We start from the raw sequence: 19,455 nt of genomic DNA on the forward strand, positions 1-19,455 counted from the left end.
GTAATATTTTGCTGAACTACAATTTCCTTCCAGTATTATTCTAATTCTGTTTAAGCCTCTTACTCCAATCAAGGTTGTCACTATTTTTAAAAGGATTTTCAGAGAAGAGCATCTGACTTGCCAAATATTTCCACCTCGTTTGAACAGTGTTGTTCTATTCCAATTAATGATAAAACGCTATTTAAAAAAACTTTTTTTTTTCCTGCTTACATGTTAATACTAACAAGCATTCATGTAAGCACATACTATGTGTCAGACATTGTTCTGGGTGTTTTTCAATACATTAATCTATGTAATCCTCACAATCAGCTTGAGATAGCTAATATTCGTATCTCCATTTTATACATGAGAACTTTGTAACTTGCCCAAGGTCACACAGCTAGATTGTACTGGTACTGGAATTTTCATTAATTATTTTGACTTTCAGTGTTATTTGAAATCAGGAACTTCAAAAGTCATAATCTTTAAAAAAAAAACCTTCAGCTTTCCTAATCATGGCTACGCTCTCGCTATCACCTTTAAGATGAAAGAGCTGGTCTTCTAACATTACTTATCTATCATCAACACAAAGAAATAGTTAGGCTCTTCTCATCCTTTTCTCTGATTGCCTGGTCAATAAAGAAAAGTGATTTCTTGAGTTATGTCTTTCAAATTGAACTCTTATAGACATACTGTCCCAGACACTATATAAATAGTGCAATTATCTGAAGTGGAATTTGGAGGATTTTTTATAGTAACAGGATGATTTCAGGGTTGTCATGGAGCAAAAGAAAAGGGAGTCAGCTAATTTCAACTTAATGGTGAAAACACTATTGATCACGATTTGTTTTGAAGGAGTTTTTTGCCTTAGTTTTATGTGAAAACTTATTACTATGCATATGAATTGTGGATGTATCTTATTTGGAGCTCTGACATTGACAAAGCATGTAACTGCCAATACGCTGGGTCCTTGCTATTGGCCCCGAAAAGAATTTGGCATACATCATGCCCACGCATCCCACTTCCGTGGAAGGCAATCAGAGTAGCAAAGTGTCTGGTCACCAGGCCTCTAAGCACAGCACCCCACAGCCAAGCTCGGGGCAGGGTTTTTCAAACTGCAGGTTGCAAGCAAAATTGTGAAGTCCATTTAGTAGGTCACAATCTGCACTTTAAAAAATGAACATTGAGAATAGGTCATATCAGTGTATCTCCATAATAAGGGTGTTCAGTATCACTTTATGATATTTATGTTTCCTATGTGTGCTTGTGTGTAGGTCACAATATTATAAAATGTGTTCCTAGTTATAGATCTTGAACCAGGAAGTTTGAAAAGCCACTGAACTAATGAGTACTGTGTATTTTTTTAGTACTGAGCACCGTAACTAGCAAAGCGAGTCACTTGTAGTAAATGGATCAGAGGTCATGTAAGGAACCTGAGATTTCATCCAGTCCAACTAATCACCCAACACACAGAGACCTACGAGATTCCGTCACATGGCATTGAAGTTCTGGAGAAGGCCTGTTTGTCCCTCTGCACATGACTTCTAACTCTTAGGAAGTTCTTCTTTATGCCAAATCGGAACAGAACATAAGGTTGCTGCTGTCACACGCCAGCTTTTCATGTGTGTGAATTTAATTCCACATAACTTTTCCTGAATAAACTTGGGTTTATCATGGAAGATTCAGAAAACACTAAAAAGCATAAATGACAAAATAAAAATTACCCAAAACCCAATGACCAGAAAGAACTACCAAGCAGAACCATTTTGACTCTGCCTCCTTAACCTGCTTTTTCCTTAATGCATAACAAATATTCTCCATATTCTTCTACCGCCTGATTCCAATGGCAACATAGCATTCTAGCGTATGGCTGTACAGTAACTTTTGTTCTACCAGTTATTTTTAGAATCCCATGAGATGGCTTGATTATTTTCAGATTTTATTATAAAAATATTAATATGAACATCCTTGTACATAAATTATTTCCTTATGATAATTCTTGGATTAGAATTACTAGGTTAAAGATAGGAAAATGTTGAAGGTTTTGACAGATATTGTAAATCTGTCCCCCAAAAAGCTGTGCCAATTTACTTTTTAATGACGACACAACAAGAACACCTACCCTTAGCGCCACCAAGGACAGGTATTCATTTGTTTCCCATCTTTGCCAGTTTGGTACCCAAAAGAGTCCATTCTGTTCTAACTTGTAGTGAGGTGAAAGATTTTTGTCATATTTACGGGCCACTTTGATTTCCTCTTTTGTGAACGACCCAATCATGCCCTTTGTCCAACTATCTTTTGAGGCTTGAAAATAATTGATTTAGCAGTTTAAATATTTGAAGAAGGCTCTTATGCCCAGGGGATCTTTTATCTCTGTTGATGTGAATACAGACTCCCTCTAAAAAGCTGAAGATTATATTAGTTAATAGAATGACTGAAGCCCACCATTTTTTTCCCCCGTAAAGATCACTTTGCTGAGCAGCATAGCAAATGGAAGTGATATGAGCTTTGTCAAGGTAGGTGGGAAATGACAACTTTTAAATATTCATATTCTAACAATGAAAAAGCAGAAATTTCCCTTACACCAAGAAAGTCGGTAAGAATGGTAAAAACCTCTCACCAGACAGGAGTTGGGGGTCTTTTCTACTCCTTTCCTTGGGCCACAAACAAAACGTTGTCTAGTTGCACTGAAAATGAGAAACTTATACCACCAAACAAAAACACAAACGCCAACAAAAAAACCTTACATTATCACTGAACCCAGGAAAGGAGATTAGAGCTTCCTCCAAGTCAAATGAAGAGAAATTTGGGTTCTCACTTCCCATCAGTACCCTAATGAAAATGCAACCCCAAATGCCTTAAGGAGCCTCTGACAGTTACCCGAAGAGGAAACCAAGTAGATTTCTAAAGTTCTCCATCTCATTGAGGTACCAGGGCGTCTGAGACACCCCACACACAGCTCATTAAAAATAGGTGGGGGCGGCCGGGTGGCTCAGTTGGTTAGAACACATGCTCTGAACAACAAGGTTGCCAGTTCGATTCCCACATGGGCCAGTGAACTGCGCCCTCCACAACTACTGGGTTGTCGGAAAAGTCATGAAGCATTTTTGCAACAAAAAACAGAAAAAATACGTCACGGCTTTTCCGAGAACCCAACAGATTGAAGACAATGACTTGAGCTGAGCTGCCGCTGAGCTGCCGATGGGCGGCCGGGTGGCTCAGTTGGTTAGAGCGCGTGCTCTTAACAACAGGGTTGCCGTTTTAATTCCCGCATGGGATGGTGGGCTGTGCCCCTCTGCAACTAGATTGAAAATGGTGATTGGACTTGGAGCTGAGCTGCGCCCTCCACAACTAGACTGAAGGACAACTTGACTTGGAGCTGGTGGGTCCTAGAAAACACACATTGTTCCCCAATAAGAATTGAAAAAAAAAATAGGTGGGTATCCTTATTTCTCTCTTTCAGTCTATCTTCCCCACATATCCAATCCAAGTCTGTCCGCTCTGCCACATGCCTTATTTCAGGCCCTTACCGTCTTGTCAGGACTGTTGCAGTAGCTTGCCAGCCATTCTTCTCACCTCCTATATTGCTCTCCTTCAATTCATCTTCCATGCCATTTATCAACAGGTGCCTCTAGGATACAAACTGAACCACTCCTTGGCTCCCCACTGTTAGAAGACCAAGTTTCCACGTTGATTAGCATAGCACAGAAGGCCCGCTGCATTTATGTGCACCTGAGAGCTCCTGACACTGGGGTCCTTAGAATATGTTATGCTTGTCCTTGAGCGTGTGCTGTTCTCTCTTCTAAGGAACTTCCCCCCCGCTCCCATCAGCCTCCTAACGAATTCTGCAGCCTTGAAGGCTGAGCTGAAGGGTGACTTCCCTTGGAGTGTTTCCTGATCCCATTTTCTCATCCCAGGCTGAATTCAGTGTCCTTTCTTGGTATCCTTATGACATTCTGGACAAGTCAATAAACAATTTTCTCGCCTACTTGACGCTAACCTTAGCCTCCTATGCTGTGGGGCCTCAAGTTGCCTAAATCACATGGTGTTGTGATGAACCCTCTTATCTGTCTCCCCTGCTAAAGAGCGAGCTCCGTCAAGTGTCCCCATCATCCATTATATGTAGCAACATCCCACATAGGAGGTGCTGCATCAACACTTGTTGAATGAGCTAACTTAATAAAAGTTATGATATGTTTCAAAATTCACCTCATTACTTTCATCTTGAGCAAACCAGGTAAATCGGAGGGTAATTACCAGTATAATATAGGGTGTTTTTTTTTTTGTTTGAGAAGAGAATCTAGCATACTGGATTTTTAAAATATCAATTTCCTCTACTGCCCTTGAAATAACATTTGATATACATTCGGTTTTGTGGACACATACCTTTCATGTAAGACACATTTATACAGGCATTTAGCCATCGATTACATTTTAAAAATATAGAATGCCAAACACAACTTACATGCCACTGTTTACTTCATATAATAAGCATTCAATAAATTTCTTGTAACTTTTTAAGAGCCAAATCTTGGGTTGGCGGCTTTGCTCACAATTATTCTCTTCTCTGGGAACGCAGACTCCATACATTCTAGAATTAGGCCCAGTGGTATGTCTAAATGTGACCCTGTGCCAGCCAGAGTAGACTGGCTTAAGAGGGAGCACCTGACCCAAGCTGGGTCAGAGTCTTTCCTTGGACTTTTTTTTTAACCTTACGATTAAAGAACATTTGAGTTAATCCCTTTCTAGCAGTGGAAGCTGCCAGATATTAAATGAGATGTACAACTTGAGAGGTGTAAGTGACCAAGTTCCCTGCCATGTGCAGAAACTGATATATAGTCATTTGTACCAAAGAGGACAAAGCCAACATGGAGAAAGAAACAGAGATAAGAATTGATGAGAGTCCAGGAGATGACAAGAGCCCAGGAGATGACAACAGTCCTGGAGATGACAAGAGTCCAGGAGATGGTAATAGTTCTGGAGATGATGAGAATCCAGGAGGTGACAAGAGTCCAGGAGATGAAAAGAGCCCAGGAGGTGACAATAGTCCTAGAGATGACAAGAGTCCAGGAGATGGTAATAGTTCTGGAGATGACGAGAATCCAGGAGGTGACAAGAGTCCAGGAGATGAAAAGAGCCCAGGAGGTGACAATAGTCCTGGAGATGACAAGAGCCCAGGAGATGACAAAAATACTGGAGATGACAAGAGTCCAGGTTATGTCAATAACGGGTCCCGATCTCTCTGCGCCTCTGCCTTCCCCGTGGTTTGGTCCTGTGAGACCTTCCACCCCCTTCTAAGAGAGTCACACAAACTGGCTCAGGGTGGACTCCTGTCACCGCCCAGCAAAAAATCCTGATGGGACAAATAAATAAATGAAAACTAATTCGCCTGAATTTTCTCCCCACTAATTCATTTATCTGATTCTACCAGATGGTTTTGCATAATGAGCTAATTTACATGAGGCTCCCATTCAGAGAGAAGGAAGGCATTCATTCTGAAATACATTTCAAACAAAACTAAGTTTCAAGCAATATCTGAAACGTTGGATCACGGTATCATGCACCAAAAGAACTTGTCCTCTTCCCTTCAGAAATTCCCACAAATCACCTGTGGATCGGAATCTCTGTGGGAGGGACCAAGGCCCAGAAACCGCAAAAACTTTCTTTCTCATGCTTGCTTCTGGACCCCTTAATAATGCAAGAGACATGAGAGAATTTTCTAATCTAGAAGCAAATGTTTCTAATGAACACACAAAAACGGAATGGCAATACGGCGCTGCTTCGGCCAGAGTTGCCAGCTCACGTCGGAACTCGTACACGTCGGGACACCGAGGTTTGCTGACACCAACCCTCATGACGGGCTCTGTCAGTTGGCAGCGGGGAGCCCCTCTACAGGGGCTGCTCTCCCAGGCTGCAATGGCGAGCCACAGAAGCGGCAGAAGTGCGAAGGCTGGCTGCCTTCTCAGAACGCAAAGGCTGGACAGCGATGGTGGGCCCTCCCCTGCGTGACTTGGGGTCGCAGAAGGAAGTGGGTGTGGTTTACGGACTCACGGCACCCCGACCACAGCTTCCCACTCTATGACAGCCCTTCCTCAGGGGGCACCGACATGAATGCCGTACACCTGGTGACTCCAGCGATGGCTTAAACCTTGGTGCTCTGACTGCCTCTTGCTCTCAGCCTTCCTTTCCAGCTGCCCTGCTCCTCAGCAGACACGTGATTTTGGGGTGCGGCAGGGCTTTTGTCCTGTGGCGCTGCCCCATGATTTCGGGTGCGTTTCTCTTTGCCTTGCTGCCTGGAAGCGTGGTCCCCTTGGCCAGAGCTCTCTCGGGTCTGACTGGTCTCTTTGACAGGCGGGCTGGGTTGGGGCTGCATCACCCTGCTCTGGGGGATCCGAAGCAGCCTGTTTCTTCTGAGACCTCCCACTTTTACGAGCCTCTTCCTCTCTCCTTGGACGCTCCCTGGAAGCAGAAACCCTCGGGGTGGGCCCTGCAGAGGCCTTTTCATTCTGGAGAGGTCTCCTGTGTAAAACTTGACTCTCTGGCGTTGGTTGATCACTGCTGAGGGCAGTTTTATTTTCTTAAGAGAATCCTCCAGGAGTCTCTCTCTTCAAAGAAGGCTCTTTTGGGGACAGCGCTGCCTTCTGGGCTGGGTCTTCCGGGGGCAGCTTGGCATGGGTCTCTTTTCTGGAATAATGTTCTCTTTCCCTTTCCTCTTCCTGGACTTGGGGATCTCTAGGCAACGGTGCATCGTGGGCTGGCTCAGGAATTTCTGGGGGGTGCGCTTTGCTTCTCTGGTTCCCCAGAGGGCTCCGAGGAGGGCTGGGGTGAGGGTGGTCGGACACCGTCGGGTGAGTCGGCCTGCTCTGGGATTCTGGCTGCAGGGCGGGCTGGTGGCTTCTGGGCGGCCCTTTTTTCAGATGTGCCGGTCCTTTAGCTGTCTCTCTTGGGGTAGGGAGTTTTTTTTTCCTAGCTCCCATCTGCTGCACCGGCTCTTGGTTTTGGGGTGAGGCCTGCATATCTGGAATCTTCTTGCTGGAGGCGTGGCCTACTTTGGGTGCTCCCCTCTCCTTTGCAGGCCTTGACCCACGATGAGCCCCCGTGTTCTGAGGCAGCTGCTCTTCCCCGAAGGGAGTGGGGATGCGAGGCAGCCTAACGCCCTGAGCCTCGTCTTCCTGGAGGGGCTCAGGGGCGTGCTGCACTGCGGGCTCCTGGACACGGGCACGCAGAAGGGGCAGCTTCACTTCCCTGACTTTCTCTTCCTGGACTTGCTGAGGACTGTGGCCTGGATGGGGGCTCAGAGGTTGTGGCGGTTTGGGATGGGGAGGGCTGATGACAGGCAGTTTCCTGGGGTCTCCTTTCTGAGCTAGCGGAGGCCTGGGGGAGGGAGGCACGGTTTGATCTGAGGCTGTCCCTAAAGCCTCTTCCCGGCTGGGTGAGGGGGGCCTGGGTGTGGGCCTCCGACTCTGGAAGGGGGCGAGGACCCGAGGCTGGGGCAGCCTCGTGGGAGCCAGCTGGCTTCTGGGAACCAAAGTCACTGGGTCATCCCTGTCCTGGGTCTGTTTGGTATTTCTCGGGTTCTGGGGATGTGACACACCTGGGAAAGGAGTGCTAACCCGGACAATGTCTGCTTTTGGGGTTCCCTCCTCTAGGGGTTGTTGAGAATCTCCCGGAGATGGCCCAAGCGTCTTGGTCCCATCAGGGTGGGAAGGCTCTCTTGGGGAATCATGAGGGGAACGGTGGGGTGGCAGACTGGCTGACTCAGTTTCCTCGTCCTGGGTTCTCTGGGGGCTGAGGGGTGATGGGCCAGGCTCCTGCGGAGGTTCAGATGGGGGAGGCCCGGTGGGCGTGACCTTGGACCCACCCAACTCCTCATCCTGATCTGGCTGAGCGCTGTGGGCTGGAGGGGGGTCAGGGTGAGGAGGTCCCTGGGAAGGGGTGCTGGAAGACGGCCCTGCTTCACCCGCTTTTACCTCAGATGTCCGGGCCTCATTTTCAGGGAGATTTGTAGTTATTATTTTTGAAGGACTACCTGATTGTTGAACATCCCCGTCCTTCTGGTTTGGGGATAAGTCTCGGGCCTGCTGAGGAATATCAAGTGCCGACGAGCTGAGTTGTGGAGGAGGCTCAGCGTTGACGTGACTACGGGGAGAAAGCTCATTTTGACGGGTTGCTCCCTCTTGCATCAGCTCCTGGTTCTGGGAGGGAGCTACGTTCTGATTTTTAGGGACCTTTGCGTGATCCTGCATTCCAGAGGGATGCTCTGTTATCTGGCCATCTGCTTGCAGTTTTGCCAAGCGCCTGGGGGAAGGGACCAGGTGTGCTGGCACCCCCGAGGGAGCCTTCTTGTTAGAGGGAGCTCCTGCTTTGACATAAAAAGAAGTTAGCTGAAAATACCTTAAAGACGACTATGTAACTTTAGAAACATAACAAAAACCATCTTTCCCTTTTTTTGATGCACCGAGGCCCTTGAAAAGATTAAAATTATACATGTAGAAGAATGAAACTGTGCCTTCTCCTTGGGGGTACTAAATGCCTAGAATTCCCTTATTTAGTGGCATTTAGAATGGTCTTAGTCAACTGAAAACTTGAACTTGAATGAGTGAACATAAAGAGGCTTATTCGCAGAACGGAAATTCATATCCGGGTCTGAGAGTGGCAAGAAAAGTTTTCTAGGTGAATAAGATTTAAATTTTCACCACCTTTTAAGGTCACCACTGCTTTCAACGGCAGAAACTAGAAGATGGACATCTAAGCCGATGAGGTCCCGTCCGTCTCTGTTATGGCAGTCCCCTCAGAGACACCGTGAGCTGTGCGGAGTCATGTCCGTTCACCAGCACCCAGCAAGGGGCACGGAGCTCAGCAGGCACTCAGTGAGGAAGACGAACGGAAGGAGGGAGGAGAGAATAGATCTGACGGGATCATAAGGTGCCATGGCTCCGAGAAGCTGCTCCCAGGCACCCACAGTCCAAGCTCCTACCCCTCTTCCACCCCCAAGGTCGCCTTTTTTCCTTCCAAGTCTATCTTGGCTTCAAAAATGGCTCTCTGAGGCCACTAACAATGGTGATGTTACAGGGGGGGTTGCTTCCTTTGATCACCATGAGGGCAGGTTCCCAGCGTGACTCTGGGCTCATGGACAGTCTCATGGACGCCATCTCCCTAGCAAGCACTTGTGTACGATAGAAGCTCGGACATACTCTGGTGGCCCATATGTCACCTTCCCCCAGGCTGAAGGACATGGCTATGACATGCTAGTGCTCTCAGCTGGCACACCACTCTGGGACAGCCTTGAAGAGGCTAGTCTCAGCTCACTTTGGGGGGACCTGATACTCAGAGGCTCCAAACCAGATCAGACTTCTGAGGTAATCCCAGGGTGGTCCCTCATCCCCAGACACAAGCCAGGCTCAGGTCACCGTTCCCTCTCTCCCATAAAGCAGGACAAACTTGGACTACTCCAGGTTCTCACTAAACCTCCCAGTCTGGATACAAACCCTTTGCCTCAATCACACCAGATGTCTCAGGGACCAGATTGGGGACAAGGGAAACGTGTCTCTTGGTGGGGTTTCTGAGGAGATTCCCTATTCATCATCCTTATTTATCTCCCTAGTTTACAACAGCTATAAATTAAAATACAATTTTAGTCCAGAAACAAGGTTAAAAGAAAATATAAGAACAGTGAAAACATCTAGAGTAGGCAAATTCATAGAGACAGAAAATGGATTAGAAGTTACCAGGGGCTGGGGAGGAATTATTGCTGTACATGGGTACAGAGTTTTTGCTTGGGGTGATGAAAAATTTTGGACATAGGTAGTGATGATGCTTATGCAACATTCTGAATGTAATTAATGCCACTAAGTTGTACACTTAAAATGGTAAAAATGGCAAATTTTGCTATTTTTTTCCACAATAAAAAAAATAGGAAAATATAGAGTAAAACCAATGCTGAAGGTTTACATTTTTAAGCCCTCCTGGTTTCTATAATCAGACATACAAAGATTTCTGCCCCCCACCCCATTTTCACAATTTAACAATTCATGTAAGTTGGCAAATGATACCATGCCCTTTATTAGAGATAAAGGTACCACTTTATGGACTATTAAATTGATCAATTTTCAGGTTCAACTCATCATCATCATCTTCCTCTATCATTAGTCAGAATTCTGAATAATGATTTGCAGATATAATTTTATTTTATGATCTCTACAGCAAGAACTCAGGATCGAAGTTGGATCAGCTTTTGGAAAGCTTTATGGGAAGCATCGACTATTCCAGAAATAGGTTGTGCAGAGACAAATGGAAGGTGAAGACAGCCCTTATACTGAGTTGTAAACATAGTGAATTTTTTGTTATTTTATAGAAACTATATTGTTTTTTCGGGCTTTTTAAAAGTCTTCATGTTCTAGGAATGACTCTTAACCTGCATTGCTATAGGGGAAAAAAAAATAAGACAATTCTGTGTCTTAACTGTGCACATTGTTAATTACTGGCAGATCCAAAGATCTCTAGGGTTTACAATCACTCTGCACCTAAAGTTACTATTTGATACAGGCATGAAATGAGAATTCAGTTCCTCTCTCCCCCGCGGAAGGTTTACATTTCTGGGTCCAGACTCGTGGGCCTGCTATAGTCGGAACTCATAACCTTGGCCCTACTTTTAGCACTTGGTGCCACTTTCATCGTTAGAGAGTAGAGATTAAACCTGCCTTCTCACTTACAAATTAGCAACACAAAACTGCTGAAGAGAAAACCATCTGTTACTACTTCAAATATGGGGGAATAGTTTTCAGTTTGCATTGATACAGGATGGCTGCTCCTAAGAAAACAATGCCGTAGAGGTCATCAGATTTCCACATGTGCTGACACCCAGCGCATAGATGGGCTAGTCCAGTTGGGAAACCCTCAGGTCTGGACGACGGGATTCTAACAACGTCCCATAACATTATAGACAGTCAATTCTTTTTAAGAAATGGGAATTAAAGTGATTTCTCTAAAGTCATGATTATTGGTGTCACAAAGAATACAAAATTAAGGCCTCCTAGTTCCAATCCAGTTTTCTAATTGCTCAGAGAAAACTGTCTTTCACTGAAATGATTGATTTTTTGTTTCTAGGGGTCTCACTTACATATGTTAATATAAGTATTTATACAAATATACCTAATCTACAGAAACTGAAATTAGAGTGACCCAGCTCAGACCTGAGACAAAGAAGTGAGAGCCAGCAGGGCCTGGGGTGGTGACCCTACTGGGACTCATGATGTTCATTTTGAGGTGATTATTGGTGGGGGGGCTGAGGAGGCAAGGGGGGCTCTCCTGAAGCGAACCGTGAACACCTGGCCAGCGCTCATGGGCACACTCTTCAAAGCCCCGAAACTCAGGTCACCTGCTTTACTCTTGGGCCACTAGAGACACTGTTAAAGCTTATTAATAAGGGCTTTGTTAATTCAAATTTTTTAATACACCCTTGAAAAATGTCTAGCCTCTACAGTCACTTCATATGCAAGTTTATCCTTAAACCATCAACTGAAAAGAAAGTAACTTCCTCCACAGATTAACTGTATAAATAAGGCAAAGTGTTTAGCTTCTTTAAGAAAAACAACATTATTTTCTAAAATACTAACCCTGTCAGAGAAACAGAGGCTGTTGAGGCCGGTGATTTGATATATTAATTACAAACCCTCCCATCTACTTCTTTAAAGCTGGAATTCTATTAGTCAATAGCTGGATGGCCAGGTTTCAGTTATTAAATGATCTGAGATTTTACAAGTTCTATAATTCATACTTTTCATTACACCAGACAGGCCTAACCTAATAAGTCCAAGTAAATGAAGTTTTATTATACCTTTTAAAATGGGAGTCCATTTTCCTACGCACACATTACCTGGTCTATTAATTTCCCAAATGGCACCTGCGCGCAAGTCAGTGCTCCTGACGGCTGTAGAGTCAGAAAAGATGGAGAGATGGGGCCCCGTGGAGGCAGAGTCCCGCTCTAGCGCCACCATTCAGAGGTGTCCCCAGGGCTCCTGACTCAGAAACAAGCTTTTCTCAGCTACTTAGAACTGGTGAGGCTCAGGGGACGGCCGCGTGTTTATCCAAACCCACAAGGGCCTGATTTAAAAGCAAGAACACCAATTTATTAATTTACAATGGGAGATGGGCCTGGCTCAGCGATCAGGGCACGGTGTTCTAACGCAGGGGACAGCCCCCACAGGGACATGTCCACCCAAGGGACCAAATTAAAGATCAGAAGGCTGCTGGGTTAGCAGAGATAGAAAGCAAAGGGAGCCAGAGTTCCTCAAGAGAAACTTCCATCAAGCTATGGGAGCCTCGTTAGGGAGGATGTGCTACTACTCGGCAGGCACAGCCTCCTGAAGCAGCAGCACCTGAGGTGGAGAATCAGAGCAGTGCCGGGTAAACACACGGACACGCTGCTAATCTAATGTCCCTGAATTGTAGAAGGGGCGCAGCCTTCACTCCTCCATTTATGCCCATTTTCGCACAGGGCGCACTTTCTTCAGGTACCCTCCAGTGTAGGTTGTACCCTGGCCACTTGTCTCCTATGAGTTATACGTAGAAGGAAAATCGTAGTCATTATTTGCTGGACGTTAGCAGTTTCACGTGCCCTCATTCCAGAATTCCAGGGGGCACCTGACCTGGGGAAAGTGCGTAAAATTGCAAAACAGCACAATTAGACTGAACTCTGGTGGAATCATGACCCGGCCTGCCTCAGTCTGGTCAGGATGCAACCTGGGAAGCAACATCCTACCCGGTTGGAGTCATGAAGGCTATAAACTCCATGCACACAGGAAGTAGTGGGACATCGACACAGCAGCAAGGGTCTCGAGTTAACACTTTATAATATGTGATGGGTGAATGTGGTTCAGTTCATGGAGAGACTTGTTTTTATTATTACGGTGGTAAAATACACGCCACATGAGATTTACCATCTTAACCATTTTTAAAATGTACCGTTCAGTGGCATTAAGTACATTCACCTTATTGTGCAACCATCACCACCATCCATCCAACTGCAGAACTCTTTTCATCTTGTAAAAGTGAAAATTGTCCCCATTAAACAATGACTCCCTTAATTCCACTCTCCCCCTAGCCCCTGGCAACCACCATTCTACTTTCTGTCTCTAGGTACCTCATATATGTGGAATCATACGGTATTTGTGTTTTTGAAACTGGCATATTTCACTTATCCTAATGTCCTCAAGGTCTGTCCGTGTTGTAGCATGTGTCAGAATTAGTTTAAGGTTGAATAATATTCCATCGTATGAATATACTAATTTTGTTTATCCATTCATCCTTCGATGGACGCTTGGGTTTCTTCCACCTTTTGGCTGTTGTCAGTAATGCTGCTATGAACATAGATACACAAATACCTATTCAATCCCTGTGTTCAGTTCTTTGGGGTATGCAGAAGCAGAATAGCTAGATCAGACGGCAAGTCTACATCCTTGCCAACACTTGTTATTTTCTTTTGGGCTTTTTTTTTTAATAGTAGCCATCCTGATGGGTGTGAGACAGATTTGGGGGAACCTTTTAAATACATTCCAAATGACTCACGTGCCAAAATTCTAAGTTAGGGCTTTAGGATCCTAGGCTTCAAGGAGATGCACTCACATAGCCTACATCACTGCGGCTCATGACCCCTGGCAGGTGGGAGGCATTAATTCCATGTAGCAGGACAGTGAACTGAAACCCTGAATGGCTAAGCTTCTTGTCTAAAGGAGCAGTGGGGCCAGGAGCAGGCCCCACGCTATGGCCGGCGCTGTTCCACACTCAGCAGTACAACCTCTTGAGGACGGGGGCAGTGCAAAGAAAGGCGGGAAAATCTCTGGGACTGAAATGACGCTAAATAGAAACCCACCCAGCAGAACACCACCTCAAGGGACCCGCAGGAAAGCCAAACTTCTGGAAGGCTGAGTTCTGGCCCATGAGGCTGACCATGCCTGATCTACTGCCAGTTTCCCTGGCACTGCCCGGCATGACCCTGACGGGCAGTCCTCTGAGTTCCATCATGGTCACCAAGACCAAGCAAAGGTACAGGCAGGTCCAGAGGGCTGACTCAGTATAGCTCGTCTGTGGGGACGATTGCCCCAGAGGAAGTGTGGGGGGTTAAAGAGTTAGAGCCAGCTTTAGCCTGGCTGGTGAGGACCCAAACGACAGCTCACAGATGCGTTTCTGGCACGAAAGGGCGAGGACAGTACCTGCAGTTGGAGCCAAACTCTTGGCAGTTTCCTCAGACAATCCAAGGTATTCTCTGACGAGCTGACTCAGCTGTTGGTACGCAGCGTCCAGGTCATCTGAGGTAAACGACAGAGTGCGCTTTAAAGCGACAGTCACATCAAAATACTGCCAATTTGCAACTGCTGGTGGTAGTGATTTTTTTAGCTACATCTGATTTTATGGATATTGTGGTAGGCAGAGTTCTAAGATGACGCCACCGCCCACATGGACAGGACCTGGGAGCCACCTGGAGGATGGAGGGCCACCCCTGGCAGAGAGCCAACAAGGAAACAGGGACCTTGATCTTATGACCACAAGAAACCACGTTCTGCCAATAATAACAATATACTTCAAAGTGGATTTTTCCCCCGTGACTTCACACTTCAAAAAGTAAACTTTGGGGCCAGCCAAGTGGTGCGTTGGTTAAGAGCTGGCTTGGGACGCCAGAGGGCCCCGGTTCGGATCCCACATATGAGGGCCAGTGACACTGCCCTCCACAGCTAAGATGCTGAACAACAGCTCAACCTGGAGCTGGGCTGCCGTGAGTCGCCTGCGACGGCGAAGGCTGCAGCCCCTGTGGCAGTGGGTTGCCATGGGCTACCGTGTGTAGCCAGCAGCCAGTGTGAGTGGCCAGCAGCCGCTGTGAGCGGCCGTCCAGAAGCCGGCAACTGATCTATCTCGCCCGGGAAGAGCACAATGATGGTGCCAACTTGGGCCAGTGAAGCGACGTCCTCCACAACTAGACTGAAGAACAAAACGACAGCAACTTGTCTGTTCCCCTTTTCCAATTCCCCAGCACTGGTCCCATCCCAATTCCCCAATAAAAATCTTTAAAAAAAAAAAAAAGTAAACTTTGCTGACAGTCACTAACCTGCATTGATTACTGCGTCAAAATATCCTGGAAATGTTTGATTAATTTCAACATAAAGGTCCACCCTGGAGACAGCAAATTCAATCTCCACACGACTGAATAATCCTTTTCTCCGCAAATATCCCTCGTAATTTTTCTTGTTCATGGGTACCACCAGGATATATCGAGGCTCAAAATAGGAATTTTTCAAACTCCTTACACCCTTTCAAGAAAAGATTAATATATGAGAAATGGACACATGATTGAGAAATCATTTTGGAGCTGTCTGACAACAGAAGGTATAACAACTGGTATTATGCTGAAGAATTTATCTGTATAATTAGCTATTATTTTCCTATAAATATCTCAAGGTTGGATTACTTCTCTGTGTTCATCAAATACCAAATGACAACCACTTAGTGTTTGATAAATCAGTTAGTATTGAAATATAAGAATTTGTTCTACCTAGTACCCTCTAACTAATCATTCTAATGAACATGACTGTCAAAAACAGAAAATTACTAGATACCAATGCATACACTCACAACAGTACTGCACCTTTATTATGGAAAAATGATTTCAATTTCTCCATCTCCAAGGGCATCCTTGCAGCATCAGGAAACAGAGGTCTTACCAGAGAGAAAAGACTCCTCTGTTACCCCTTTGTCATCTCCTTGGGACACTTCCTGTTCCTAAATCAGCCACCTGATTGGCTGGTTTCTATTATAGCTCACATCCTGCGCCCAGAGCAGGAGGAGAAGGTCAAGCTCATGATACCCTGACACCAGGAGCTCACAGTGGGAAGCAGTGGCAGGTCTGGAGGGCTGGGTCATGAGTGCAGGTCTCTGGCTACTCTAGGCTCCGTGCAAACCCCTCAAGCTCTGCAAGCACCAGTTTCCTCGTGGGCGAAAATGAGTTATTCCAAATGGAGGACTAGACAGTTTCTTTCAGCGCAATCCTATCATCAATAGTTTAACTCTATGTTCAAAGCCTTTGTTTTAAAAATTCAGAGGAAGCAATACAGGCTCTTTTTAAAACCAATTTCTAAAAGAGTCAATAACAAAAGGAGTTATTTCGCTGCGGACCATCAAGGGGAATAAAGCCCGATTTATGGACTCATCCTCTTGGAAATGAGTAGAAGCTCTGAGGGAGAAACAGAGTAAAACAGGGGCCAGCACTCAGGGAACAGCTAAACTGGAAACAGGAGCACACAGGGAGGTGGACAGTTTCTGCACTCAAAGATGCAGAATTTCTGTTTCTTCTTGTCCAAGGAAGACGTTTTTGGGAAAAGGCCTTTTTTTTTTTTTGCTTATTTTCCTTAAAGGTGCAAAACCAATCAAATGCAGAAAGGTAAGAATTGCAGGATTTCTAGTTAGGCAAGGTAAAGAGCCGGAAGGAATGTGACCAGTTTCACTGAAGTCAGGGAATGCTTAACACCGTACAAGGAGCCAAAAAGGAATCTGTTTTCTGCTGTGAAGTATGGAGGGAAAAGGTCTTAAGAAAGATTTATTTAGTCCATAGTAAAGGAATATAAGATGTGCCCAGATTTGATCTTCTTAAGTTTGGAATAATGGGGTCCTTTTTACCATAATTTGTTTTCTGACTACAAAAGTGTTATACTGTTCAGTGAAGGTAACTTGAAAAAAAAACCAACCGTCTTTGAAGATTCATATATTTAGTAAAGCCATGTATTGTTTAAAACAAATAAGTGGGATGTTCATGCTTTAATTTTGGATCTTCATCTTGGAGAAACTTTTGTATGATCGAATACAGAGGATCGCTGGGGGGAAACGGGGTATTGGGACAGAGAGAAAAATTTCCTGAAATCTGCAAGTCTAAGATGCTAAAAGAATGCAAAGTGAACAACTGGAGTCAAATGCCACCACAGCCCACACATCTCTCATGAAGGAAGGAAGGGACAAGGTCAACTGCACGGAGCTGCCATCATCCTGAGGGACAGGGAACCAGTTCCACAACCTGTTAAGAATCGGGCCTCAACTAATATCACTTTATATAAACAGAGACCAGGCTCTACAAAGAGAAAGGATAATTTAGTGAGGAACTAGCTTAGGAAATAAATCTTGAATGGTAGTTCTACTCATAATAAATGGTGGTTTCTTGTCTTATAATCTAATTTCTGTCATTTAATTTTTCATGTGTCTTGCCTCCCACATACTAATTATAAATTTAAAACCTCACACTTTTGTATGCATTTCCCTTGTGCCTAGCAGTGTGCTACCTGCACACTGAAGCTCCCTCCACAACCCCAAAGAGATATGCATACACAGAGGGTGCCAAAAAAATGGATACACATTTTAAGAAAGGAAAAAACTGAATTAAAATTACGCTGATAGTAACCACTTTGAGCACCTCTTGTAATTGCAGAAGACAAACATGACTTATATTCTCGTTGTTCTCGGTATATATTGAGTGTTACAATTTTAATACAGGCTTTTCCTTTCTTAACATGTGTATACATTTTTTGGCACCCTCTGTACACACACACACACACACACACACACACACACACAGACACACATTAAAAATAAGTTGATTGAAGGGCCGGCCGAGTGGCTCAGTTGGTTAAGAGCTCGCTCAAGAGTTTGAGCTCTGAGCAACAGCGGTTCAATTCCTGGTCCGAGCTGAGCAGCCGCTGAGCTGCCAACAGGTGGCAGGATGGCTCAGCTTAAAAGTAAAACAAAACAAAAATAAGTTGATTGAATGAAAAACACTTACTTCTATTTCCATATGAACACAGCTTGCTAAACCATCTCTTGCGATACCTTCTATGGTGTCCCTATTTAATCCGTAGCTGTGATTACCATAATTAAATGTTAGAATGAATTTCCCCTGAAATTTGAGAAGTACAAAGATTTTCATATAACAGCTGCCATAATGAAATTTAATATATAAAGAAAATTATTCGATGTCTTACTTTTATATGATTCCATAAAACTTACCCATGTTGACAATTATGTAAGAATGATAATGGGGCTATGAACGTTCATATCAAACTATGATAGAGAAATTTATTCAGAATTCTCAGCTGGCAAAAAATTAGGTTTCGGAAAGAATCTGCTGATAAAATGTTAGACCAGAGTGAAGGCAGGGAAGCTATGGTGGAACAGATCATTTTGCTTACTCACTTCCTGCCAAGCCTGCACCGTAAACCTTCATTATTGAGAGAGCAAAACTAATAGTGTGCCCTTTGCCTCAGCCATTTCGGCTATGCCAGCACACCAGGTAGGCCAGAAAAGCTTCCCTCCTCAAAAGCCTTGCACTCCCAGATAAGCCTGAAGGCCATGAATTACAGGCACATTCTAAAACCTTTGCATTCCGAGATAAGCCATGAAAAACAGACCCATCCTGTTTTTCCTTATAAACATAGCTTTTTATGGAAACTGCCTGTGGAACTGTGGGCGCCGTAGTCATTTGAAGCATAAACACTGCCTTCTGTCTGTGCTCTGGACGCCCAGTTTTTCCCAAGCTGTACACCCTTGCAACAAAAATGTCAGTAAAAATGCGATTCTCAAAATTGTCTGACTTTTTCTTTGACAATATTATGATTATGAAACCACTAGCTCTAATCTAAGTTGGAAGGCTGAAAACAATGGAAGGAATAAAAAACGTGGATAACCTTGGCCACTCTGCCTCTTCATATGCATGATTTTGAAATAAATAATAGAGTGAAGCTCCTGAGGCTGAATCCATCGAATGGCAGCATTCTCAATAAGAACAGTACAGATAGGAGTCTTTTGTGCTACCCTGTGCCTCCTGAACCCACAGGTCCTGGAGATCTGTGGGAGTGGGGGTTGGCCATCTGTCAGGGGGGCAGTGTTGGAAGGCCAGGAGACACAGGGTATTTCTCAGGATGGGATGGATCTCTGGGGCAGTGAGGAGGGGAGAAGGTGTCTGCTGTACATGATGAGGAAAATCCACAGTCCACCCCCCTCATAATCAAAATAAGTTTATATCATGCATTCTAGAAGTTGAAAACTCAATAATAAGTAACCTTCATATTTCACTCAAAGTCATACCCTCTATATTCTGTGGAACAAATACTGCAACTCCTTTTCTTTTAATATACCAGGGGTGCCAAAAAAAGTATACACATTTTAGGAGATGTTATCTATACTCAAGCAGTAGTTCGCTGTCATCAGTTGTCCAGAGTCATCTGGACACTGATGGTAGCCACTTTGAGCACCTCTTGTAATTGCAGAAGTCAAACGTGACTTGTATTCATCTTTTGTTATTGGTATATAGTGAATATTACAATTAATACAGTTTTTTTCTTTCTTAAAATGTGCATACATTTTTTTGCACCCTCTGTGTTATATATTATATCTATACAGATAGTTACCAGAATCTTCTGTCAGGTACGTATTTTATCGTGTTTA

The 19,455-nt window shown here is 44.6% G+C and overlaps 1 protein-coding gene across 1 annotated transcript in view; it reads right to left on the bottom strand.

Moving 5' to 3' along the window:
• The window catches only part of LRGUK (leucine rich repeats and guanylate kinase domain containing), a 115,199-nt gene that overhangs the window by 31,888 nt on the left and 63,856 nt on the right, over nucleotides 1-19,455 (bottom strand). The window contains exons 12-14 of the mRNA XM_019654782.1: nucleotides 17,795-17,908; nucleotides 15,080-15,281; nucleotides 14,190-14,285 (exon numbers count right to left, since the gene is read on the bottom strand). Of these exons, the coding sequence (XP_019510327.1) occupies nucleotides 14,190-14,285; nucleotides 15,080-15,281; nucleotides 17,795-17,908 (412 nt within the window). The remainder of the gene's footprint in view (nucleotides 1-14,189; nucleotides 14,286-15,079; nucleotides 15,282-17,794; nucleotides 17,909-19,455) is intronic.

The sequence above is a fragment of the Hipposideros armiger genome, unplaced genomic scaffold (genome assembly GCF_001890085.2).
Source record: "Hipposideros armiger isolate ML-2016 unplaced genomic scaffold, ASM189008v1 scaffold_231, whole genome shotgun sequence".
NCBI classification, from domain to species: Eukaryota; Metazoa; Chordata; class Mammalia; order Chiroptera; family Hipposideridae; genus Hipposideros; species Hipposideros armiger.